Source organism: Labeo rohita, chromosome 6 (assembly GCF_022985175.1).
Source record: "Labeo rohita strain BAU-BD-2019 chromosome 6, IGBB_LRoh.1.0, whole genome shotgun sequence".
Taxonomy (NCBI): Eukaryota; Metazoa; Chordata; class Actinopteri; order Cypriniformes; family Cyprinidae; genus Labeo; species Labeo rohita.
Window position 1 is genome coordinate 19,341,744 of NC_066874.1, and position 27,959 is coordinate 19,369,702.

The 27,959-nt window shown below is 36.5% G+C and overlaps 1 protein-coding gene and 1 long non-coding RNA gene across 3 annotated transcripts; one reads left to right on the forward strand and one right to left on the reverse strand.

The window, feature by feature from the left end:
* The first annotated feature begins 213 nt into the window (after window positions 1-213).
* LOC127167443 (uncharacterized) lies at window positions 214-5,806 on the forward strand. Of its 2 annotated transcripts, none has more exons than XR_007827987.1 (4): window positions 214-380; window positions 2,760-3,092; window positions 3,691-3,760; window positions 5,767-5,806. It is a non-coding gene; the product is annotated as an uncharacterized LOC127167443 (long non-coding RNA). The 2 variants fall into 2 exon arrangements; XR_007827988.1 differs by having other exon boundaries at window positions 2,876-3,092.
* A 6,422-nt stretch (window positions 5,807-12,228) lies between these two features.
* lurap1 (leucine rich adaptor protein 1) lies at window positions 12,229-27,448 on the reverse strand. The gene is made up of 3 exons (XM_051113517.1): window positions 27,089-27,448; window positions 26,592-26,801; window positions 12,229-16,126 (listed from the first exon to the last, which is right to left on the reverse strand). The coding sequence occupies exons 2-3, from the start codon at window positions 26,784-26,786 to the stop codon at window positions 15,461-15,463; spliced, it is 861 nt and encodes a 286-aa protein (XP_050969474.1). The 5' UTR covers window positions 26,787-26,801; window positions 27,089-27,448; the 3' UTR covers window positions 12,229-15,460.
* Window positions 27,449-27,959: the final 511 nt, after the last annotated feature.

The window sequence follows — 27,959 nt, forward strand, 5'->3', positions numbered from 1 at the left end:
GATACATGGGTAAGCCATATTGCTCTATTTTTCAGTGATGATTCTGATCTTTTTTCTTGTTTTAACGTCATTAAATATTAAAATATCCAAACTTTTTAAAGTTACCGCTTGAAATTGACTTTATAAAAGTTACAATATACAAGTTATTTATTGTGCTGATCGATATTTGTCGTCTTTGACTTGACAGCGACACCTAGAGGCGTGACGGCAGAAATAACAAACCAAAAGTTACCGGTGTGAGAAATGAACCATAGTCAGCTGTGATTAATTAATTGTTTAATTAGAATTCGACTGATCATGTCTCAACATGTCAGTCCTCATGAGGAGACCCACTTCACGTGAAACAAAACAACCGCTGATACGGCCTGTCTTCATCTCATGTGAGTGTATACATAAACGCTTTTCCCCTCTGTAAGTATTATTTGTTCATTTAGATAAATAAGTGGAATTGTAACAAGAAATTTTACAAATGTTCTTAATCCTTTACCATAGATTTCCTACTTCTATCTATAAGAGCTGTTTATAAGCCATTATGCTGTAAGATAGCTTTCTATTATTTATTTGGCTTTATGTCATCCCCTGGTTCCTCAGTCTAAATCAAGAATCAAAGGGCTGAGGAAACTAGGCTTATCTGGAAAACAGCCACTATCTCTTTCTACATAAACATTTTCCTAGCAGTCACCTTGCCTCCCAGGAAATAGTTCTTTGATTTCATAATAGCCTTGAAAATAAACGTCCGTATCCGATTTGATCTATCGGGCAAGGTTAGGTAGAAAGCGTTTAGATTGAAGTGGTCCAACATGTGGTCATTCAATAAAGGGATAGTTCACCCCAAAAAAAAAAAATCTGTTCTCACCCTCATGTCGTTCCAAACCCGTAAGACGTTCGTTCATCTTGGGAATACAAATTAAGATATTTTTAATGAAATCTGAGACCATTCTGACCCTGCATAGACAGAAATGCAACTACACTGTAAAAAATAAAAAACACAATTTGTTGAGTCAGCTTAAAATAATTTGTTACCCTGCTGCCTTAAAATTTTAAGTTCAGTCAACTAAAATAAGTTTATTCAACTTGAAATGTTAAGTTGTACTGAGTAACAACTTAGATATTTGTGTTTGCTAAACTTACCAAATGGGTAAGTAACCCAGCTGCCTTAAAATTTTAAGTTGATTCAACTCAAATATCTAAGTTGTCACTTAGTATAACTTAACATTTCAAGTTGAATAAACTTTTTTTGAGTGACTGAACTTAAAATTTTAAGGCAGCCAGGTTACAAATTATTTTAAGTTGACTCAACAAATAGTTTTTTACAGTGTACTACGTTCAAGGCCCAGAAAGGAAGTAAAGACGTTGTTAAAATAGTCCATTTGACATCAGTGGTCCAACTGTAATTTTATGAAGCTTTTTTGAAGTTATTTTTTGTTTTGTCTTGTGCACAAAAAAAATTCTTGTAGCTTCATAACATTATGATTGAACCTCTAATGAACTATTTTAACAATGTCCTTACTACCTTTCTGGGCCTTGTACGTGGTAGTTGGGTTGCTGTCTATGCAGGGTCAGAAAGCTCTCAGATTTCATCAAAAATATCTTAACTTGTGTTCTGAAGATGAACGAAGGTCTTACGGGTTTGGAACAACATGAGGAGACAGAATTTTCATTTTTGGATGAATTATCCCTTTAAAAAACTTTAAAATGTCAAACTTTGAACATTCTCTTCAAGTTAAAATAATGTTAAAATATCGATTGCTACTGTCTCAAAAATGTATGACAGGTCTGTTTTTTCTCTTTCACTTTTCTCTCAAACACAGTTTTGCTCATTGTGGGAGTGAATGGTTAGAATTCTGGCCCTTGACTCTCTTTTCTACTGCTGCTTCCTTCCTTCTGTCAGCATCAGTAGTCAGGAGGAACCAATAAGAGACTGATTCTCCCACCCACATACAATTTTTTTCTTTTTTTTTTTTTCTCCCAACTACACACAGAGACACTGACCTGCCTTTGTGTTCATTTCACAACTCTACACTCGCTACTAATTAAGACTGTATTTAAGGCACACACAAGTGGGTATACAGAGAATAAAAATGACAAATGTTATGGTTAGCATTGTTAAATATGATAATGTAACATCAATCATTGTTTTAAAATGGTATGGAAAAGTGATCCACGCATATGAAAGATAAAGTTACCTAGCTATCTCTGTGTTAATATCATTAAAATCAGCTGATCAACTCATCAAACGTGTCAACACAAATTCAAAGCCTGTCGGTTCCTCTCTTTTCTCTTTAAGCTTGATATTCAGGTCATGAACATGGAAGGCGTGAGGGTTTGAGCATCGATGAGGAACTTTCAAGAGTTTGTGTCTGCTGTGTGTTCGCTGTGAACAGGAAGGCAATGGGCTGGCTGTTAGCACAGGCTGCACAAAGCGCGCTTGTTTCTGGCTAATTGAATGTAAGAGGTTGTGGACAGGCCCATTCAGACACACTGGCACAGGACAAGTGCTGTCAGACACGTTGCTTGAAGGGTTTCTATTTAGACCATCTTTTTTAACTGTCACACATCAAAGGATCAAGAGTTTGGTCCAGCAATCCAGCTCCGTTTTATTAAATTGAAATTATAAGATGACTAGAATGTGATGGTCAAACAAATGTATCATTATGTATAATTTATATTGTTATTAGGGCTATATTTTAAATGTGGTCACTTTGTGTGAATGTTTGACAAATGTTTTGTATCTTATGAAGTTTTTGTTTTTATTTCAGGCTTATTTTGCTCTAGTGGGGGCATGAGCTGCATTTGGCATTTCATCTTAAACAAAGAAAGAGAACGAAGACAGTCTTGAGACATTATTGTGTTGTTCTGTCTGTTATTCATTAAGGACTCCAGTAAATCTGTGAGGATCCCTTTGCCCCGGCCGCTGACTCATTGCATCATAGTGTGGGAACCTTGTGGACTGTTTCTGCCCTTTTGTGTATTTTCCACTCTCTCCCACTCAGCTGGACATCTCCAAAGGAACTCCGCTAACCTCTTGATAAAAATCTTCAGAGAATAGTTTAAAGAGGCTTTTTTACAATTCCTGCCACTGAATAAAAAAGGTAATTGTGAGTTATCTCGATTCAGACTTTTTTCTTGGAATTGCGAGTTTACATCTTGCAATTCTGACTTTTTTTCTCAGAACTGTGTGATTTTTAAAAACTCACAACTGCGAGTTGTAAAGTCATAGCTGGATGTAAACTTGCAATCGCAAGAAATAAAGTCAGAATTGTGAGAGAACTTTTTTCCTCACAAATGCAAGTTTATATTTCGTAATTCTGACAGTTTTCTTGCAATTATGACTTTTCTTTTTTCTAGCAAATGCAAGTTTGTATCTCGCAATTCAGACATTTTTCTCACAATTCCGAGTTTGTATCTCATAATTGACTTTTTTTCTAGCAAATGCAAGTTTGTATCTTGCAATTCTGACACTTTGTTTTTTTCCTCAAGTTTATATTTGCAATTGACATTTTTCTCATAGTTTCGAGTGTACATCTCGCTTTTTTTTTTTTTTTTTCTTCTCAGAATTGCATGATATAAACACAATTGCGAGTTTAAAAAATCAGAACTGACCATTTATAAAAACCCGCCTCCTTAGTTACTGTTGCTATGTCCGACAAACAATGCAGCTCTCACATTACACATCATGTTCTCACACAGTGAAAAATACATTGGAACAAAGAGGAAACTGACAACACGCCGTCAGACAAGACAGAGCAAGTTACTTCAGGTATGAAACAATGTCTTTGTTTTTTTGTTTTTTTTAAGAAATTCAAACAATAAATACTGTTTTGTGGCTCTTTAATGTGTCATGACAGTTCAGTGTTGCCTTATTAGATTGATGACATGTGATGGTCTTTTCTTCTTTACTTAAAGCACGAAAAAAACATGAAAAAACATCAGAATGTATTTTAAGACGTCAGTACTCACCGTGTTTCAAGATTAGGTCCACCTAAGTTAATGTCTGATTTGTCCGATTTCTTGCAATTCTGAGTTTATATCTCGCAATTCTGAATCTTTTTTTTAAGCAAATTTGTATGTCAATTCTGACATTTTTCTCACAATTCCGAGTTTATCTTGCAATTCTGACTTTTTCTCGAGTTTGTATCTCGCAATTAACTTTTTTTTCCTCAGAATTGCATGATGATAACTCAGTTGTGAGTTAGAAAGTCAGAATAGCTGTATATAAACTTGGAACTGCGAGAAATAAAATTTGAATTGCGAGATAAAATCCAAATTCTGACCTTGACTATGTTCTTAGAATTGCGAATTCAGACTTAATTTGCAATGTCATGTTATGAAGTCCAAACTGTGAGATATAAACTAGTAATTAAAAAAAAAAAAAAAAAAAGTAACAATTTTGAGGGAAAAAAGTCAGAGTTGTGAGTTTATATCTCAGAATTGAGTTTATATCACACAATCCTGACTTCATAACACGCAACCGTGAGTTTACATCTCACAGTTCTGAGAAAAAAATCAGAATTGTGAGTTTTTATCGTGCAATACTGAGGGGAAAAAAAGCTTAGTATTTTTGTGAAACACTGCAATACATTTTTACTGGTTTGCTTGATCAACTTAATGTGTCCTTGCTGGATAAAAGCATTAAAGTTTAAAAAAAAAAAAGAAAAAAATGCATAATGGTAAACATTAAACATCCAATTCATTAAACATCCATGCAAAAATACAAGCTGATGGTGTTAGTAGAGTAATAACAAGAAAGGCATTTTCAGTTAAATGATTGTCATACTGACTGCAATAATAAATACCTTAAATTGAATGTCTGGAAAAAAAAATGTAAGAACTATAATTGAAAGAAAAACAGAGCGGAGTTTCACTTTCCCCATCGATGGGGTTGTTTCTTTGTGGGCCAGAACAAAACGACAGAGAAAGAGGGCCAACTGTGGTTAGGCCACAGTCAGGGAAAGACTTACAGTGTTAGTGTTCGTCTGATGTGGTTAGCTAAAGCGATTCTGTGCTCTGGTTAGCCCCTTCGGGTCTGGAGCTTTATTGCAATATAATTCTATCAGTTTGTAAAACACTGCTGCACATTCATTTATGTAAAATTCCGAGTGACCACTGTGGCTATATATATATATATATATATATATATAAATAGACCTCATTATTTTATGATGGAGTGATTCATATGATATGTTCTACGTATTTTTTTTATTTCATTTTCCAGCTTCTATCTGGAAAATCCTAGCAATTGTTGTTTTTTTTTATAAGCTTGCTTTTTTTTTTTTTTCAACAAGAGTGACTCAAGGATAAAACTACTCTGCACAAACCAAGCTGCACAAATGGACAACCACAATGGAAAATGAGATTTCGTGGCAGATATCAAAGCCACTGTAAATCACAAGATTTAACTCCACACTACAGGTGCCAAAACCTTTCCTGGTGTTTGGTTGCTTTTCCGAAAATTATGGCTGAGCACACAAACGGAATCTGAAACTGAGCATTATACACAAAACCTGCAATAACACCACAGTCAAATGCGATCACTCACAGAATAAACGCTGAAAGCTCTCATAAGAATCCTTACAAATAAATCATTCTTTAACAGAAATGTCAGTTTTATAACATGAATGATGTAAATATTGCATATATGCATCTATGTCAGTTCTAATAAATGCAGGCTCTGGTTTCATCTGAAAGAGTCAGATAAAAACATGATCTGCACAGATCAGTGAGTATTTAAACCACTGAAACGTTTTTTTTCTGCTTTTCCTACAGGAGCAATTGGGTTGTCACAATTTCTACTGCATTTCTCAAGGTAGGTTTCATTAATTCATTCATTTACAGTTATTGAATATACACCCCCTGTTTCATTAGATGCCACACTTAACCCAATCTATTTTATACACTACATGTTGTTTCAACCACATCTATAATATGTTTTCACTTGTATGAAACAATCTATTGTGTACACATTGTGCAATGAAGCAAAAATGTCCTCACTGTGCACAAGGGCCCAATATTTGTACCCAATCTACAAATCATATGGTGCTCATTTCCGCCAGTCCTTGATTTTTGTGATCTTTGGAGCCCCAGTGCTGACGTTCCGTGGCTAAAACCCCATTGGGCCCCTCCAGTCATTTCTGGGATATGATCAGCATCCCACCATCTCTGTACTCCAACTCTGACATTTCAACAGCCAATGTGGTTAGTGGTGAACTCTGATCTAGAGAAATACTCTTGTATTTACCAGAATATTTGTTTTTGCACACTGGCACAAACATTGCTAGTGTTTATTAGAAGGCAGGTTGATCAAACAGCTGCCACCTCAGATAAAAAGTATAGTAACCACTTGGTCGCAGACATATAGGTACTGGTTATTGTTATAGATACACCGGGTAATGATACTGATATCATACAGCTTAATATGATAAAATTAAATAAATTTTACATTATATCATTGCATTAAACAGAACAAATAAACATAAAATAAATGTTGCCTTGATGAGCATAAGTGACTCAGAATCATAGGCCTACTGAGTCTGACTCCAGACTTGTTTGGGTTAATTCAATAGCACATTGTAGAAAGGCAATTTAATGTGTGCCCAGCATGATAGGATCTTGCTTCCTTGCTGTTGATTTAAAGGCCTTTTTTATAGTTTGTTTTTATAGTACGGGGTTTTCCACAAGCATTTCCTTCAATTCTCTGGGCACACCGGATATAGGTAAATGAAACACAAGCAAAGAAAATGTGTGAAAACTCTCTGAACAGACCTCCTTCTTTCCGTAGTGGTCAGGCACTGGCAAAGGCAGTAGATCAAAGGTAGTGAAGGAAAACAGAGGAGGATGTTTCTTTCATCGTCTCCTACGTTCCTCTTTCCCCCCCCCCAAAAAAACAACTGGCATTGCCTGCAAATCATTCCTACAAAGGTCTCCAAAGAAGTCAAAAGCCTCTTTAAAGCATCTTAGAGTATATGTGGCTGGCATATTAATTTAGGTTAATGCTAGTCATTCTGGCTGGAGTTCTTTACTTTTTCAGGATAAGGTGGAATGTTATGTAACTGAGACTATACATGCATGGTAGGGGTGAGTTGTAGATGTTATGCAATTGTGTACATATGGGTTGGGTGCATATATGTGTATGTATGTGTGTGTTAGTGGGGAGGCATGAGGTGAGGTCTGAACTATTGACATATAGTACAGCATAGTACCTAAAGTTTTTTTTTTTTTTTCATTTTTTTACATTCTACAGACTTGTATGTCATCTTGAAATATATTTATACAATACATGTAATATTATAATATTAAATATAGATTATATTTTATATTAAATATCTATTATAAAATGCTATTAATTTGCTATATTCCACAATGCAAGAAAAAATATAATTGTGTATACGCAACAGTTCTTTCTGGTTCTTGAATCTGATTGGCTGAGAGTGCCTTTTATCACTATTCTAGTGATAACAGAACTCTCTCACTGTTTGTATCACCCCACTTGCAGTATTTCTCACAGCAAGTGTCATGGCGGATGCCCCTACAATTTTATTAATATTTAATTTTTTTTCATATTTAATGTAGTTTTAGGAGTTTTTAGGCAAGAATGTAGTTGTTTATGCTTAAAATACAAGGTTTGTTAATACAGATAACGTCTATTTGAAAATTTGCTTCGCTGTTTTCGGAGATGTAAGCTCCAGGGTGTCAGTGGCCGTTTGGTGCTTATGAACCTGCTGAGAGCAGCCTTACTTCTGCCAGATCTTCTGGAATTTCTTCTGGCTCTGATGTCTGTATAGTGGTTCAACATGAGACATAATTCATTTTGGGTGAAGCTAACGGGCAGTGTTTGGTCTCATTAATCTATTATTTGTTCCAGAGCAAAATCTCATTGCATCTCATCATATATTTTATGCTTAGAGTGCTGCCTTTGAAATTTTTACTGAATTGCCAAGCAACTTTTAGGCTGGTGAAAGCTGTTGTTGTTGTTGTTTATTAAATATTATTATACAATAAATAATCCTGCTGAAAAACAAGTCGGCACCAATAGCCTTGCGGTTAGTGCGACGACATACAGTGCAATTGTGCTCACGGTGACCTGAGTTCGAATCCTGGCTTGTGGTCTTTTGCTGATCCCACTCCTCTCTCTCTTCACCCAATGCTTTCCTGTCTGATCTACACTGTCCATCCATATAAAGGCATAAAAAAGCTCCCCCAAAAAACAAAAACAAAAAAAACAACTAAAATCACCCTTAGCTGGTCATAACTGGTCAGCAGGCTGGTTTTTAGAGGGGTTTTGGCCACTTCCTTAGCTGGTCAGGGTGGGGGACCAGCTGGAACAACTAGCTTGACCAGCCTAGCCAGGCTGGCCCAACAAACATGAGACGTCCACCCGACGTGCAGATCATGTCTATATTCCGACAAAGACGTTGAAATGACGTCGTTTGGACGTACAGTGCTCAGTGGGGGGGAGACCATCCAAAACCAGCTACTTCCATCTTAAACCAGCTAAGACCACCCAATCAGCTTAGGCTGGTTTTAGCTGTTTTTTTTTTCAGCAGGGAATATTTTATTTAAATGATAGTAGTATTTAATAGTAGTATTTAGTATTGAGAAATGGTGTGTGTTTAGTGATGGTGATTTTAGTTACGTTATTTCGCCGTTAGATGGCGACAAGAGACTGTTTTATTAGTGAGTCAATAATAAAGACTTTCATATTGAAAGAGACTGAAACAGGGTTGTAAACAAGGAAGTTATTTTTACTTTCAATAACAGCGTGTAGCAGCCAGCAAATGCACTGAGCAGCGCTGTCATTGGAAATCACCCTTAACAGATGAAAGGATAGTACGACAAAGATATCGCTTTCCTCAGCGGATATTCAAACTAATGTTTTATGAGATTGAGCTTAAGAATGAATTCTGTATCAGATGCAGGTAATCACACTTACTCAGTCTATCTGCATAATACAGTGAGCTTTTAATACAGCAAACTTTTAATGAAGCAACTTGTTCCTTCCTTACTAGTTCTAAAGTGACGTTTTTCAAATTAGTAACGGAGGCTTAGGCTCAGCTGTTAAACTGTCAAAATGAGATTTGAATCTGTGGCGGAAGAAAGTAGTTCCACACAAGGGTTTTTGATCATTGTTGTCTCCATTTTATTTACATGTGTGCCTTCAAACTGTTGTTTGAACGCAATATCACACTTGTAGCCGTGCAATATGGCTGTATTTCAGCACGCTGTAATTATCTATGACCGAATCACAACCGTGCTGATATACAGCCATATCGCTTTTCTACTCATATTTTTTTGATCCAATAAATGCAGCCTAGGTGAGCATAAAAAGCTCTTTTTAAAAACATAATGTATATGGCTCTTCCTGCCCTCCTCTAAAGGGCAACCAACTTTACCAAGCAAAAATATCAGCTATATAATTTCTCTGATTTAAATAGCAGACAACAACTTGAAGGAAAAAACTCTCTCAGGCTTTGGCATCAAATGTATACATACCTGCCAACCATTTTGCTGAAGCACTAGGAAATAAAATGCCATATACCCATAATGAAACCACATTCAAGCCCCATTTACACATAGTGAAACCAAGGAATGAAACGCAGTTGCATGCAAATAACACTATGCGCAATGATGGGTTTGTGCAACAATCAAACTGTCAAGAAAAGGCAGGGCTCATATTTTCTTTTGGCTAGACAGCCACCAGAAGTACACTTGACAAGTGTACATGATTTATGCTGTCAGTTAGCACACAGAAAGCTTTTTTTAAACACAAACAAGTTTTATAGGTGCAGGGATGCTTTATTGTGTGGTTAGGTACACTGCACTGAACTAACGAAGCACATTTAACACACAGGGTTAGCCGCTAACTAAGCAAGAATCTCTCATTTGGAACTCATTAGCTGATTTAACATCCTGCTGTGCTGAGGAATGTAGTATTTACCACCCAAATTGCCAATGCAAAGGTTTTAAAACAAGTTAGGTTTAGTATAAAGCTGATTGTTTGTTTTTCAGATGAACTGCCACTGAAGGCTAGCAAGGTCAGAGAAAAAGATGGTTCTTTTTAAACGTTCAACATTTGCTATTGCTTACATGCTGCTCATTTCGTGAGATCACTCAAATAGTAATAAGATAAACATAATGTTTAATATGGCTGAATGACTGAGGCATTGAGGCAATGTCTGTTTGTCTACTTTGGATGTACATGTGCATTAACTGGAGATTTGCACAGAATGTATAACATACAGGTGCATCTCAATAAATTAGAACGTTGTGGAAAACTTTATTTATTTCAGTAATTCAACTCAAATTGTGAAACTTGTGTATTAAATAAATTCAATGCACACAAACTGAAGTAGTTTAAGTCTTTGTTTCTTTTAATTGTGATGATTTTTGGCTCACATTTAACAAAACCCACCAATTCACTATCTCAACAAATTAGAATACTTCATAAGACCAATAAAAAAAACATTTCTAGTGAATTATTGGCCTTCTGGAAAGTATGTTCATTTACTGTATATGTACTCAATACTTGGTAGGGGATCCTTTTGCTTTAATTAAAGATGGCCAGCAGAAGGAAGCATGAAGTGCTCTAAAAATGTCTTGGTAAACGGGTGCAGTGACTTTGGTTTTCAAAAAACAGTGGACCAACACCAGCAGGTGACATTGCACCCCAAATCATCACAGACTGTGGAAACTTAACACCGGACTTCAAGCAACTTGGGCTAAGAGCTTCTCCAACCTTCCTCCAGACTCTAGGACCTTGGTTTCCAAATGAAATACAAAACTTGCTCTCATTTGAAAAGAGGACTTTGGATCACTGGGCAGCAGTCTATTTCTTCTTCTCCTTAGCCCAGGTAAGATGCCTCTGACGTTGTCTGTGGTTCAGGAGTGGCTTATCAAGAGGAATACGACAACTGTAGCCAAATTCCTTGACGCGTCTGTGTGTGGTGGCTCTTGATGCCTTGACTCCAGCCTCAGTCCATTCCTTGTGAAGTTTACCCAAACTCTTGAATCGATTTTGCCTGACAAGCCTCTCAAGGCTGCGGTTCTCTCGGTTGGTTGTGCATCTTTTTCTTCCACTCAACTTTCTGTTAACATGCTTGGATACAGCACTCTGTGAACAGCCAGCTTCTTTGGCAATGAATGTTTGTGGCTTATCCTCCTTGTGAAGGGTGTCAATGATTGCCTTCTGGACAACTGTCAGATCAGCAGTCTTCCCCATGATTGTGTAGCCTAGTGAACCAAACTGAGAGACCATTTTGAAGGCTCAGGAAATTTGTTGAGATAGTGAATTGGTGGGTTTTTGTTAAATGTCAGCCAAAATCATCACAATTAAAAGAACCAAAGACTTAAACTACTTCAGTCTTTGTGCATTGAATTTATTTAATACACAAGTTTCACAATTTGAGTTGAATTACTGAAATAAATGAACTTTTCCACGACATTCTAATTCATTGAGATGCACCTGTGTGTATATACAGTGGTCTCCATTAATATTGGCACCCTTGGTAAAGGACTGTGAAAATAAATCTGCATCGTTTATCTTTTTGGTAAACAGCTGAAAGTGGGGGGAAACTCACATGTTTTTCTCCAGTGCATTTTGGCCACAATTATTGGCACCCCTAGAATTTTTTTCGAGTATTTACATTTTATTTAGCACACCAGGTGATATTATATTAAAAATGTATTTTGTACATTTTACCACTTTTCATTCTCAGTGCTTTTAATTTATACAGACTGTATACTATATTAGAAAATCCCAAATTTTAAGCAAAGCATTTTCACTAGTGGTCTAAGTTTCAGATCCCACTGAAGGTACTTGTTTGCCTTCCATCTGATCTCACCTAGTTCAGCATGTGATTCAGGACCGCTGCTGTTTCCATTTATATTTTTCATTTCATCTATTTCCAACCAATCCATTTGTCATTTTTTTAGTACCTGCTCCCTTCTATTTGATCATCTTCACCATCTCACTCCAATATCTTCACCTATTCCTGTCATAATCCAGTTCTTCACACAGTGGCTTTTGCAATTTGTCCTGTCTCCACTTCCCAGACTCTAAACAAACAGCTGAGTGACATGGACACAAGTTACACACGTAGTCAGTAGTCATGGAAACCCTGTCCTAGAAGCACAGACATTATTAACTGAGAGTGGGTGTTAGAGGCAAGAGAAACTCTGAGTTTAGGTACTGCTAGTCCTCTTTTTCTGAACAAAAATACATGGATGCATAAATACAGTACAGTGTTTTATTACATAACACACCATATGTGAAATTGCTAAATACTGATAGTACTTTCAGTTCCTCCATTAGACAAAAAAAATATTACATCAATGCAGTTCTTTTGGCATACAAAACATAGGCAATGCAGGGTTACATCCAGTGCTAACACTGTGACTAGTCAAAGTTACACCACAAATAGAACTTGATTAACTGGTAAAAGTTAGTCATCTGAACAACCTTAAATTAAAAGTGCACTTTAGGTGCTGAATTTTTAAATAAGAAAAGACATCACAAAGGCAAAGATCACAGCACAACCACTGGTCTCCATGCGTTTGTATGAGCAGTATTACTCCATTAAATCTGTGCAGTGGAATAAGCTATATGACATCCTTAATTTCCTGTTTTTCAAGATCATTTAGTTCAGTGATCCAATACAACCAGTATTAATTGGTACTTCAAAGCAGGATCCTACTTAAAGCTAACCCACAGTTTACCTGATTAGATTGACAATACAGCATTGATTACATAAGCATTCTGACAGACAAAGAGTAAACTACAAGCAGTTTTCAAATTAACATTTATATATATATATATATATATATATTTAAAAATGGCATTGTGATTGTATACTTAATTGTCAAAGGCAACTCAAGGGTGTTGCTGATTCTGGACTCAGGGTCACATTGTAACAGATGGGAACATGCTTGGTATTCAGAATGGATTTATTCTTTGACCTTTAGATGTTAACTCAAAGGAACACACTCTGAGGTGATTTAAGACTTTGGTAGTAAAATGGAGCATGATTTAAACATTCCCTACAGTTTAAGAGCAAAAGCTGCACTTTATTTTGTCCATATTGTAATCAGCAGAAAGGTCAAACAAAATGGTCAGGCACAGCATAAAAAAATCTGTTCAATCTGATTTTAATAAAATAAGCTGCTGTGGTTTCAAGCTTTTGGATTGTTTTAGATAAACAAACTTTGGTCCACTTTAAAATATTAAGGAAATGTAAAATGTGAGCATTTGTGCAATTACCTTGTTTAGGGCACATTAAATTGATCAAAAGTGACGGTAGATATTACAAATGATTTAAATTTCAAATAAATGTTGTATTTTTTACATATGACCCTGGACCACAAAACCAGTCAAAAGGGTCAATATTTGGCGGAGATACAACTATTGGAAAATCTGAAATCTAAGGATGCAAAACAATCAAAAAACTGAGAAAATCACCTTTAAACATGTCCAAATGAAGTTCTTAGCAATCCATATTACTAATTAAAAATTAAGTTTTGATATATTTACAGTATATTTACTTTACTTAATATCCTAATGATTTTGGCATAAAAGAAAAATCGATAATTTTGACCCATACAATGTATTTTTGGCAGTTGCTACAAATATACCAGTGTTACTTAAGACTGGTTTTGTGGTCCAGGGTCACACACATATTTATTTTGATGACTTTGACTTTATATTCATCAAAGAATTCTGAAATAAATTATTACAGTTTCTACAAAAATGTTAAGTATTAATATTAAACTTCAGCTTTGCCATAACATAAATAAATTAACTTTAAAATATTGAAATAGAAAGCAGTTACTTTAATTTGTAATATTTCACAATATTACTGTTTTAATGTATTTTGATCAAATAAATGCAGCCTTTGTGAGCATAAGAGACCTCTTTAAAAAAAAAACCAATACATTTGATCAACCCCAAACATTTGAATGGTAGTATTAAAAAAAAAAATCTTGATGAATATTGTGAAGTTTTGACTGTTTCTGAGAACTGTATTAAAATAAGCACATAGGATTGAAACTACATTATTTAAATGAAATTATTACACGGCTACACAGAATACTCGATTCTGATTGGTCAGTCATCACATTCCGAGGTATGTTATTCCCCGATAGCAACTGGTAAAAACTAATAACACAGGCTCATCCGGGTAACTGCAGTCGGCGCTATTCTCTTGCTAAGAACATTTTTCTTTTGTGGAAGCTTTGTGTTTGGTTGGCTAACTGCTTTCTTCACGGAAGCTTTGCATTCAAATATTTGAACGGATCAATGTTTCGTGTCTAATTATTTACTTTTGTGGCAAGCAGCCGTGTAATAAGTGTGATGATGTACATCCAGCTGGTTATTACAAAATAAAGCCCTTCAGTCTTATTCAACAACTTACTGCTGATAAGCCTTTCAGGCTTTATTCTGTGATTAACAACCGGCTGGATGTACATTATCCCTTACTTGTTACACGGCTACACAGAATACTTGATTGGTCAGTCACCACATTCTGAGGTATGTTATTCCCCAATAAAAGCTGCTAAAAACTAATAACACAGGCTCATCTGGGTAACTGCAGTCGGTGCTATTTGCTTGCTAAGAATTTTTTTTTTCTTTGTAGAAGCTTTACGTTTGGTTGGCTAATAAAATACTTAATAATAACTCAATATTCTATGTAGAATGATTTAATTATGTCATTCTGGTATCGTGGGGACCCGTTTTTATACAATTGCAGCTGTTGCCATTTTGGGATGACTGTAATACATTGTAAAATAACTAACAAACCGGTAAGATTTTAAAACAGTTTCATTTTAAATCTTTTATTGCCATAATTATGCCATCTGGTTTAAACTAGCAACTGTTTTTTTCACAAAAGTATTGTGTTCGAATATATTTACTCTCAAATCAATATTCCATGTCTGATTATTTAGTTTTGTGACAAATAGCCGTGTAATAAGCAGGATAATGTACATCCAGCTGGTTGTTATTGCAAAATAAAGCCCTTCAGTCTTATACAACTGCTGATGACTCTGTCGGGCTTTATTCTGTGATTATAACCAGCTGGATGTACATTATCCCTTACTTAATGTACTGACTTATTTAATAAAGTCCTGAATTACTGACTTAAATAGTTGTGCTGAATCAATAGACGCCATTACAGAAAAGATCTCATGAAATGCGAATTTGAAACATGCGTCCATAAACATCTACACAACCTAACAAAGAGTGTAACGTCATTAATTCAAGATTTTTAAACTATGACCCCCCCACAGGTCTAAGCTTCTTTCCATTATTGATTCTTTCCCGTTGCTGACCTCTTCACCTCTGTCACTTCAGAAGAACTGAGAAGCTGGCCTCAAATTAATCAAAGATCAAAGTCTGCAAACAAAAGCTCAGTGGTGAATATTAAACCAGAGCAGTCTTCCATCAACACCTTTGGCTTGATCGTGCATATTTTCACAAAAAAGTCACATCATCCTGCGACTGCACCCAACGCCAGTGTGCGTCATACTCTAGTTGAACTTTGCCGTTCATTTTGCAGCTTTCCAACTCAACTTTGCCATTCTTGTAGGGTTTCATTTTAGGGCTTAGATTCTTCCCCAGCTTCTCAGCGAGACAAGCTCTGGGCGAATCTGGTCTGACCATTTGCTTCACTGCTTTGTCCAGGATTCCATTGGGCTTGTTGGACTGTGCTTTACTCCAAACCTGAGCTTCTTCTTTAGGGGCTTCGGACTTGACTTGTGGAGATCTGGTTCCAGATCCAGTGGAATTTCCCACTCCTCCTCCAGTACCTCTGGAGCCTTCTGTCCCCATAGGGGTGGCACAGAGTATTGATTCAGTCCCACTGGAGGGGCAGTACTCATCCAGGTCATCAGCTAATGTGTCCAGATAGCTGCCAATGGAAATGTTGTCCAGCTTGTCATGAGGGTCCTGCAGACTGCTCCAGCTGCCCCTCCAGGAGGTGTCAGGACCCTCCCCTAAGCTGTACTGGCTGCTGGTCAGGCTGCTGCAGCGGCTGGTGAGCGCACCACGCTCTTCCAGGAGCCATTTCACTGCCTCAATGCCCTCGTGAAGTGCTAGTAACTGGTTCAAGATCTTGACATCTGCTGCTCGTAGATGAGCCTGCGTAGAGGAAATACACATGAACATCAAGAGATTTTTCAACAATCACACATAGTTAAATGAAAGTACATTCTACACTTTTTAAAATAAGAGATCTTCATTGGAATCTATGGTTCCATGAAGAACCTTTAACTCTTTCCCAGCCAGCTATTTCAAAAAAGGTTGCCAACCACTGCCAGTATTTTTTTATCATTTTCACAAACTTTTAATGGCCCTCATAATATTTTGTTGTATGAATATAAGGACTTTCGCACTGGAGGAACCTTTTCGTAGTTCCTAGAACTACAGGTGGAAGTTCATGCTTTTTGGTGCTTTCACACCGCATGATCGACATTTCAATCAGTGACATGGTGTATACACCAAACACGAGCGGCATGACGCAACAAAATGCAGTAGAACCCATTACAATCAATGATGCTGTCTACACTGGAAGCAGCACGGCACAACGCGACGCGACATGACACGACAAATCCCTGACAGTAAACTGCTGCTGTGTTCTATTTATGACCTACTCACACAAAGCTCAAATGATTTGCAACTATCGCTTTGTCACGTCCAGTGTAGACAGACTTTAGCTGTTGCGGCATGGTGCAACAACTGTTGCATCCAGTGTAGACACGGTGTTACGTTGTGTTTTGATTTGCTTAATGATTAAGGTTTGATTATTGCGATATATTACATATGCATCTGCTTACACATCTGATCACTTGTTTCTGCTTCTTTGTCACCGTGTTTTGATCCAGACATTCAATACTCTTTGAGCAGATGTGTAATAGTGCTTCCTGCTGTACACCAGTACAGTACACCTATTGCACAAAAGGTTCTTCATAGTGGAAGAGGCTTTAGATTATTAAAATATTTTTTGCAATAAGAAAAACATAGTTCTTTGAAGAACCTGAAAGGTTCTCTGAGGACAATTTTCCACTAGCAGGAACTGGGTGCTAGGTCAGAGCTAGTGCTATTGCCGGTTCGGAGTTGGTTCAACTGGCGAGCCTTCTAAGAACCAATTTGCATTTCCACAGGCTAGAGAGCCAAACACAAACACACCAGGCTTGCTTGAGGTCCTGTTTACACTAGTGCGTTTTCATTTTAAAATGGTGTTTTAAAATGAAAACGATCCTCATCTACACTAGCGTTTTCACTGCATTTCAGAAACGATCTCTGTCTACACTACACAACCGAAAACGCATGTCACATGACCATTCATGCAGGTACAGCCATAGATATGTATAAGTAGATGCCCTATTATTTAGATGGAGGACTACGTGCTTGGAGTGGTTGAATGATGAATCTACCTATACAGATCTATGGGTACAGCAATGAGCATGATGTTATTGTTTACACATTCGTCAAGGATACACCGAGAGAATGTGAGCAGCCACGCCATCATTTTCAAAAGTCTATATTTTGGTCCGTTTACACTGAAACACAGTTTTCAACAGTCTCAGTTTTTGAGGGTCGACAACGCCGGAGTAGAGCAAACGACAGGTGTAACCGTAGCAAAAGTTATGTGTTTTAAAACGAAAGGAATAGTACACCCAAAAATGGAAATTTTAGATGCATTTTTTTGCTTTTTTTTTGATAGGACATTGTAAGAGCTGACAGGAATCTAAGTGGGAGAGAGAGAGGTGGGCGGGATCAGGAAAGGTCCTTGACCCGCGATTCAAACTCAGGATGGCTGTAGCGTAATGGCGCTGTATGTTCAGAGCACTGCCCACAAGGCTATTGACGTCAACCAAAAATGGAAATTCTGTCATCTCATGCACATTTGCATGTATTAAAATGTTTCCATCTGCCCAATTTAAATATGTGCATATTCAAATAATGTGAATGAGATTTGATGTGCTTTAGGCCTGTTCCTTACACTAATCTATTGGATGACTCTAAAAGACTTAGAATATAGTGCAGTGTAGTATAGTCCACTTTATGGTGTTTTTTTTGTATTTAGGAAGTTTGACAACATTAATAAATGCTCTAAATGTGCTCTGATTATTGCTGATTGTTGTAGTAAGTCTCGGGTTCACAAGCAAGACTGGAGTCCCGTGCTGACTGCAGAGCCAGAGGTCCATTACTGTAAATGCTGTTGAGATTTATAGATCTTCCTGACAATATCCATTCCTGTGAAGCACTCTTCTCTTCCTATTTCCCGCAGCAAATAGCCTAAGCAATTTTCATCTGACACATCTAAACTTGATGTCTAAATAAAAGTAAAACCTTAGCAACAGAATAACTGAACTTCTGAGGGCTTGTGTTTGAGTCAAAAATGAGTAAATTAAGTAACCATGAACCTAAATGATTAATATAGCTCTATAGACAGACAGACAGACACATAGATTGTCAACATTCACATTATTAGCATCCTCTCAGCTTCTTGTGGTCAAATAAATGGAAAGTAAAAATGGATGCTATTGATTCTTTAGTTGGTCTTTTGACTTAAAGCAATATATTAGGTCCTTCCACCATCATTAGATCCTGCTTTTGGAATGTATTCTTATTTTATGAGGTATATCTGTCAAACATTCCTTTAGAAGTATGTTATGAAGCCTAATTTGGCAGCAGCAAAGCATTTTTGTCAGGAAGTTAGACATTTAGCACATGTAATATGATACACAAAGTCCTGACCTCTTCTGACTGACTGAACGGCTCTCCAGCCCATAAAACGGTGCTCATCAAATAGTCAGTGCTTCCTCTGAAAGCCACAGTACTTTGGCTCCCACAATCCCTGACGGATACTGCCCTGTCTGCACCCCATCAGCTACGGTCACACAGTGCTTCTTAAAGAAACAGTTCACCCCAAAAGGAAAATTCTGTCATCATTTACTTACCCTCAATTCGTTCCTGACCCAAATGAGATGAGAAATGAGAAATTCTGTGGAACACATTGGAAACTGCCAGTCTCAGTCACCATTCATTTTCACTGCATCGTTTTTCCATACAGTTAAAGTGAATGATGACTGAGGCTGATTCTGCCTTGCCTAACTTTTGTGTTCTACAGGAAAAAACAAGGAAACTCATACTGGTTTGGAACAACATGATGGCGATAAAATTACAGATATTTCATTTTTAATGTAATTAACTTTCTGACGCATATTGTGGTCAAAAGGATGTTGTCTAAATGTGTATTCATGTGCTAAATGCCAATGGATTCAGGATCAGCTTGAGAACAGGATGAGATAAAACAGTTTAAGTGCACTGCCATAAATGGACAGCATAGTCTTATCCTATATATCCAGGCTTCTGTGTAATTTAAAGGCCATAGTGCACAGCTGACGTCAACCACACTAATTACAGTACAAAAAACCATAAGAGAACATTTCGGTAAAGGGGAGCGTGGGATACAAAAAGAACAAATGAAGCAGCGAAGGGGGAGGGGAAATAAAGCCAAATTTAGAAGGCAAAGACAAACAAGCATTTTTACAGTAAATAAGGAAAATGTAAATACATAGGGAAAGATTCAGAGAACAGATTGTAACGGCTCTGCTCTGGCGTGGGTTGGGTTGGGTTCATGTCGGCACCTCGGTCTGAGTTGCTGAGACTAATGAACACACTCGTAAATATTCTCCCCGTCTCAGCACTGATGTGGTGAGCGCTGATCTGGCTGTGCCCAACTCCAATCTGTCTGGATATATATTCATTAAGAACTTGATGAATTAAACATGCACTACTGTTCAAAGTTTGGTTTCTTATATTCACCTAGACTGCATTTATTTAAACAAAAATACTGTGAAATATTATTACAATTTAAAATAACTGTTTTCTTATTTTAAAATGTATCACAGTAGTCGCAAAGCTGAATTTTCAGCATCATTACTCCAATCTTCAGTGTCACATGATCTTTCAGAAATCATTCTAATATGCTGATTTGGTGCTCAAGGAAAATTTCTTATTATACTTCTTATATTTCTTATGTGCTGCTTAATATTTTTTTGTGAAAACCTTGATACTTATTCTGGATTCTTTGAATATAAAGTTCAAAAAATGTTCGTATCATTACAAGTTTCTTTAAAGAATTAGTTCACTGTGAGAATAAAAAATTCCTGATAATTTACTCACCCCCATTTAATCCAAAATGTTCATGTCTTTCTTTCTTCAATTGAAAAGAAATTAAGGTTTTTGAGGAAAACATTCCAGGATTTTTCAATCAACTTCAATGTTAGCCAACAGGTCAAAAGTCCAAACTGCTTCAATGCAGCTTCAAAGGTCTCTACACGATCCCAGCCGAGGAATAAGGGTCTTATCTAGCAAAACGATCTGCCATTCTCTAAAAAAAAATTAAAATGTATATACTTATTAACCACAAATGCTTGCCTTGCACTAGCTCGACTTTACGGACGTGCAAAGAAAGTCAAATGCCCTTTACACAAAAATGAAAGACAACGATGATGGACGATTTTGAAGTTGGAGGAGAAAATGAGATGGACTTTTTGAACCAAAGCACACAAACGAAAATCTAACCGTACGTGACCTTTCCAATGTGATCATGTAATGTGTGAAGTCAGAGATGTGCGTTGCAGAGCTAGTGCAAGATGAGCATTTGTGGTTAAAAGTATATCAATATGTACTTTTTTACTTTTTTTTTTTAGAAAATGATGCTACGCAAGACCCTTATTTCTCAGATGGGATTGTGTAGAGCCCTTTGAAGCTGCACTGAAACTGCAATTTGGACTTTTAACCCATTGGCTCCCATTGAAGTCCACTACATGGAGAAAAATCCTGGAATGTTTTTCTCAAAAAACCTTAATTACTTTTTTGACTGAAGGAGGACATGAACATTTTGGATGACTAAGGGGTGAGAAAATTATCAGGAAATTTTTATTCTGGAAGTGAACTAATCCTTTAATGTCACTTTCAATCAATTTAATGCATCCTTGCTGAATACATGGTTGTTTGTTGACAACTGACTGGAGCTTTCAAGCTTTGAAAAGGACACAAACGTGCCATAAAAGTATTACACATGTTGTCCAATATCTTTGAAAACCAAAATGATAGCTGTTACTATCATTATTCACTGACAATATTTTCAGTACTCGAAAGCTCCAGATTCTTCAAAACATACCCTGGTTTTCCACAAAGAAAGCCATTTCAGGTTTGGAATGACATGAGAATGAGCAAATAATGACTGAATTATCAGACATTATTATCAGACTGTTTCTTAAAATAGACCAAATAAATGAAAACAATGTCATTGTAACCCATTGCAATCCAGTGCACTGTTACTGAAAACAGCTTCCATTCTTCCACACGAGCCACACAGTGACCCACAGACTCTCCTTGGGGAAAACATTCCACAGTGTCTGAGGCTCACACTGGAGATTCTCAAAGCCAGAAGAATTCCATTTTCCCACTCCTTAAAACCATAGCTCATACATCTTGAGTTCTAATCCCTGGAATTCTGGACAGCTCATTTTCCATGCTGTGGTGTCCTGCTCTGTTAAGTATCACACCACACCACATAACTGTGTGTGTGTGTTAAAATAAATATATTATTATTCCGTAGTAGAGTTTCAATAGGCACAGATATATTATCACATTATGCAGCAGCATTCAGTTGACTTTTGCAACGATGCACATTTTCTTGATTATGAAAAAGCCCTTCAAAGATGAGGAGGCTTTTAAGCAAACACTCAGGTATGTGAAGAATGTTGACATTGCCATTTTTGGCCATTCCATTGTGAAATGCTGTAGTAAGTAAAGCAGATGAATAAAAATTAGACAAACTACCAATCATTTCTAACAAATCAGTTAAAGTTCACCCAAAAACTATGCTGATTTTGTTCAAGTACAGAAAAGTTGTCTGTATTCAAACTTGTCATTATTACACATTATCTATCATATGGATAGTCATATTGACTATGCTTATGGTACTTGTTTCACAGTCAGGGTTACAAATTAAAAGAGCAGGGGATAAAAATGCACCAGATATTCAGATGTGACCCTGGACCACAAAACTAGTCTTAAGTAGCATGGGTATATTTGCAGCAATAGCCAAAAATACATTGTAGTCAAAATGATCATTTTTTCTTTTATGCCAAAAATCATTAGGATATTAAGTAAATATCATGTTCCAAAAAGATATTTAGTTAATTTCCTACCGTAAATATATCAAAGCTTAATATGCATTGCTAAGAACTTCATTTGGACAACTTTAAAGGCGATTTTTCTCAGTATTTTGATTTTTGTTTTGTTTTTTTTGTTTTTTACACCCTCAGATTCCAGATTTTCAAATAGTTGTATCCTTCCAAATATTGTCCTATCATAACAAGCTTATTCATTCAGCTTTCAAATAATGTATAAATCTTAATTTTCAAAAAATTGACCCTTATGGTTTTGTGGTCCTGGGTCACATATGTTATTATTATTTTTTTTTTATTATATTTTATTGTATTGATGCACCTCTGCAGAGACAACAGTGTCCTGTAGTTTTCAGATAGTTGTGTTTTCTGTCTCAGAGGCTAATCATTTTGAATGTAGCTAAGTGGTTTTGGATGATTAAAAACTTAAGGCAGCTGTATAAACACTGAAGAAAACACTCCCAGACTTTTTACAACTGCAAAATCTGCCAAGGTGGTAGACAACAGTGAGCTACATAATCACATTTAGTTTCTAAACCCATAAGACATTTGTTCATCTTTAAAACACAAATTAAGGTATTTTTGATGAAATCGGAGAGCTTTCTGACCCTGCACAGACAGCAGTGCAACTACCACGTTCAAGGCCCAGAAAAGTAGTAAGGTCATTAAAATAGTCCATGTGACATCAGTGGTTCAACCTTAATATTATAAAGCTACCAGAATGATTTTTATGCCCAAAGAAAACAAAAAAATGACTTTATTCAACAATTTCTCTTTTGTGTCTCTGCCGCACATTCACAAGAGTACCATATGTATATGTGCATAATGAAACGTAACACTTTCTAAGGCATCACAGTTTACACTTGTTCTGTACTCTTTTAACTGCAGCCGTTTTTTCCTCCTTTTGACATGCAGCGACACTGACAGGATTGACAGCATCTCTTATATTCAAATATATCAATTCTCTGAAACAGACACATGCTCTCTATCTCTGCATTCCTTCCTAACCTCTACATCCTCCCACTCTCCCTTTCACCCCTACTGCTTCTCTCTTTCTCCCTCCCTCGTTTCCCCTGTCCTCTCGTTCTATCAGACTGGAAGAGTCATCTCCCTTTCCTCCATCTGTCAGCACACCATCCCCTGTGTTTCCCATCTGTGTGTCAGGCAGGGAGAGAGAGTTGCATTCACCGGGGGCCAAGATGCTCAAAGTCATTAAGGACACATCTCTCTCTTTATCTTCATGCAGATCACAGGTGACATAAATAACAAGCTGTTTGATTTCCCAATTACTTCCAGTCTTTTAAAGTCAATGGGGATAATTATTTTTGTAATGACATGCAAGTCTGTACATATTTTTTCTCTACACTTTCTCACACTACACTGATGTGTGAATGAATGGAACGTGTGTGTGTGTGTGTGTGTGTGTGTATGTCTCAAGACTGCAGCAGGCCAGGTCACAATGCCACAGTGTAAGGTTAAGGTTCAGTGACAGTTGGCTTGCTGTAGATCATGACTATTTGGGAACAGTGTGAAATGGCATCAGGAGGACAGTAAAGCATTAAATCAATTATCTAACACCCCATCTACTCTAGAAGCAAGTGCTACGTTGTGAAATTACCTGAAAACCATTAGCCAGTGTGTAACCGCCATGAATTTGAACTATTATTGCCAAGGATTTTCACTTTTTTTTTTTTTTGATGCCATGGACCGTAATATGATGATCCCCTTATGAGGGATTCCTTTCCAAATGTATAAAAGTAGCTATAGATATGAAGACATGTGTTTAAGATATTGCACAAAAATATTAGGCATATTTAGTTTGTATTTCTAACTGTTAAAAAACAGGGCTGTCAATAGAATAAATACATTCAAAATGTGGGGTCGGCAAAATGTTTTTTAATCTTTAAGATCAGAAAATGATCAGCAAACCTGCATTTTTTTTATGTTGTCGTTTAAAAATACAGTAAAAATCATATTATTACGATTTAAAGCATTTGTTTGAATTAGATTTCTTTGAAAAATATCTTTAAATTAAATTAATTAAATTAATGCATCTGTTGTAGCCATTTAAGAAAGCGTTTTTATTTTATATTATTTATGTTTAAATATTATTTGTTTGTGTTTGGTTTAAGTTCAATTTGTTAATCAAGAAAGAAAATTGTAAGTGTCATAAAGGCATGAAAATTTGGACGGCAGTACGCTGGAAGAAATGGAGTGGGACAGATATACTTTTTTGACCACTTCATACGTTTTGTTTTTGTTTTGTTTGGTGTAATTTGTATCTTAATTTTAATATATTTTTTGTTGGTAAATTATCTATCAAATAAACAAGATTGATGAATAAACATTTCTTGGAATGAAGTGCGTTCCAGACAAAGCCCAGAGACAAAAGGCCAGAACAGCATCTTTGAATAAAAATATTCATTTCTTAAAAGAAAATGACACCAGATATTTAAACGGTAATGTATATAATATTGAAAATAGTAATAATAAAAAGAAAATCTTCAGAATAAAAAAAAAGTATTTTAGAAATTAGATTGAAATCATAATATTGTAAAGCTTAGTGCATGTGCTAAATTGTGTTAATTATATTTTATTAATATCAAAAGTTAGCATACCCCAAAAAAATTGTTTTTGTAAGATAATTTCAATCTAATCACATGACGAAAACATACCTGTGGGAACTTTTTTGCAAGACGCAAAATGCGTACCGTCATGTACTTTTCGTGACATATTCAATGTGAAATGTCCACTGAGTGGCGATAAAAGTGTGTTCGTTTTTTTCCCCCAGAACAGATGAATGTACATATCATACATATTATGTGATGTTGGTTTTTTGTGTCACCGCAGTTCTGACTTGAAATGTCCTTTGAGTGGCGCTTTAATTCTAACGCTACGCTTTAATAACGTACCATCCGCACTACACCTACCCGATACTATGAACAAAGGCGAATGTGACTTAAAAAAAACGCAATCACAAGCATGCCGTTTTAGCTTGTTTTTTGATCTCTCATCTTGCAGCTCTTTTATCGTGAGCCATGTTTTTCACAGTATTCGTACCCAAGGATTCCGTATCCTAAATCTAGTTCTGTGCCAGATAAGCTACCAAGCAAGCATGTTTCGTCCAGAAAGCAAAACATATGGAGATATAACTTAATAACTGCTTATCAAAAACACTTAAAAGTGCTTGCTGTTTTACTACCTCTAGTGTTCATTTCTCTTGGAAACTGCAGTGATATGTGTTTATTGGTATGTATTTTGCAACTTGTGAAAAAGTTCCCACAGGTACGTTTTTGTCATGAGATAATTTCTGTGGATCACTTTGCAATCCCCAGTTTGAAAACCTTCTCATTTGCATTTCAGTTGTCGCCTGTAAACCTTATGTAAAGTTTAGTTTTAGATGTTTTACACAGAGTACAATTACGTTTGTTGAACTACAGTTTGCCAAAGGATACCGATAATCGACACATAAATGTCAAGTCATTGCTTTTAGCACCCTTCACCTTTTCATCTGAAACCACAAAGGCTTGTCTACACACATACTGGCTGACGCCACTACCACTGACATGTGATCAGAGGTATCCACAGCAAATTAATAACACTTCCTTCCAAAAATCAGAAATGCGACTGGCTGTAGCATAATCCATGACAGCTTTGGGGCCTTTTACAAAGTCTCCCACTCAGTAAAGAGCACCATAGCAACAACATCAGGGTCCATTTGCTTAATGGCTCTGCATTCCACAGGGAAACAAGCTCATTTCCCTAACTACAACAATTCTTTATACAACCGAGGGCGTATCGGCCCCAAGAGTTTGAACTTACAGTATGAAGCATGGAACAGTGAAAACAGCAGCAAATCTTTTACTGCCACTCAAGCCACTCCTTTAGTATCATCGCAGATATGTGGTCACAAGCAATTCATCCGTTCATTAAAAACATTCTGCCTCCATGACAGTTTTGGGGTCATGTTTCAACACACTATTTACTGTTTGGCAATGCTTTGCGAAATTCTTTTGCTTCTGGATGATTAGGTTTGTGGAATGTGGGTTGGGACCCTTCAAAATGAGAAAACAACAACAATGCTGCAGGCTTCTTCTTGGGAGTTATGTTATGAAAAGATACAATCATACTCAGTATAGAAAAGCTTTACACTGGATTTTTTTTATGGATATGTGACAAAAAAACAAGGAATCAAAAAAGCCAGAGGCTTTATGTTTCATAAAAAAGGAGAAAATAAACTCACCACATAGTATATCTGCAATGAAAAAGCATTCACACACATTTATAAAACTAGCACATAGTATATGTAAGTATAAATGTGGTTGAGGTTATTAAATACAGTTTACTAGTCAATAATAAATTTGACAGTATAAAGATGTAGAACTGCCTCTTACCATCTCCGTTTTAAGTTTTCGGATCTTCTCATCCAGGCCCTTCTTCTCGGTCTCATTATTGTCTGTCTGATGATGAGAGATCATTTTGTGCTCCTCTCTCATCCACCTCAGGAGCCCCTCCGGGGTCTTTCTTCCCACTTTCAACTCCAGATCCTTTAAATCAGGGACTGATTCACAGGTATTGCTCTCCTCCATGATTATAAAAAGGATCTAAAAGTAAACAGGGTGGAAAAAAAGCAATAAGGAAATGCTTGACTATTGCTCTGGCTTAAAAAAAAACGTAGCTCCCTGACTAAGTTATGACTAGCAACCCACTGAAATACAGTATTATGCCTAAAAAAACTCATCTTACGCAACAACAATGTAAATATTTGTAAACATATGACAACCATTCAGTATTGTTGCTGAAATCCGTTTATGTCTGATCCCCCAAAAAAAAAAAAAAACGTCATGCGTCAACTGAGCTGCATGCATCATCACATACGAGAGTGACATACCTGATTAATATTCTAAACATTCACACGACTGTTTTCTTTCCCAAATGCAGCCTGTATGATCTCCTTCAGTGGGAAAGACAGACCACCTGAGCATGATGCGAGTCTCTCTGAAGATTCGTCGTTTAAATGTGTCCGATCTGCGTGCTGTTCAAACTCCTCGGCTGTGCTGATGATGCCATGACTGTGATGAGGTAAAATGTGGATGTGATGGTCGGATATGAAGTCAGGCTTGGAGAGGAGCTCTCTTCAAACTGAATGTCTGTCCTGATGTGCTTGAATCACACGGCTGGACTGAATTCCACCTGCATGACAGCGAGCGGAGCGCAGAAGTTCACTACCGTAAATGAGGAAGTAAACGCGACCTAGAAATGAACAATTCACTCCGACAAGTTAAACTGGTAATAGGTCTACTTTAGACAATAGTCCTTGTTAGCTGTATAGCACATGCAATTATAACTAATTACGTTTGCACTTCATTTAAAGTGCCCTTAATTGTTACGGGGTAATTATACATTTAAGTACTGAATAATATTAATTAACATGAGCTTGGTTGGGTTATTTGCGTGTAATTATGGATAATTTACTGTTATATAGTAAATACATGTAACAAGGTCACTGTAAAATAAAGTTTAAAGTAATAAAAATCGTTTAATCCAAACATTTAAAACTAAGTGAATATATTTCAACGTAAAACGCGGAAATCTATGAGTGAGACTTCCGGTTCATTATCCGCTATTGGAAAATAACAAGAAAAACTAGATGAGTAAAGTTTGAGAACAAACTTTAAGTTGGCTTGAGAAAGCCTAGCCTGAAAGTTTGAAGCAGTTGTAAAAGTATGAAAGCAGCTAGCATGATTTAACACATTGCTTAC

Coding starts and splice junctions, on each gene's coding strand:
- lurap1 (XM_051113517.1), bottom strand. CDS start 26,786: ATGGAGGAGAGCAATACCTGTGAATCAGTCCCTGATTTAAAGGATCTG. Junction 16,127..26,591: donor GAAAACTTAAAACGGAGATG/GTAAGAGGCAGT, acceptor TCCTCTACGCAG/GCTCATCTACGAGCAGCAGA.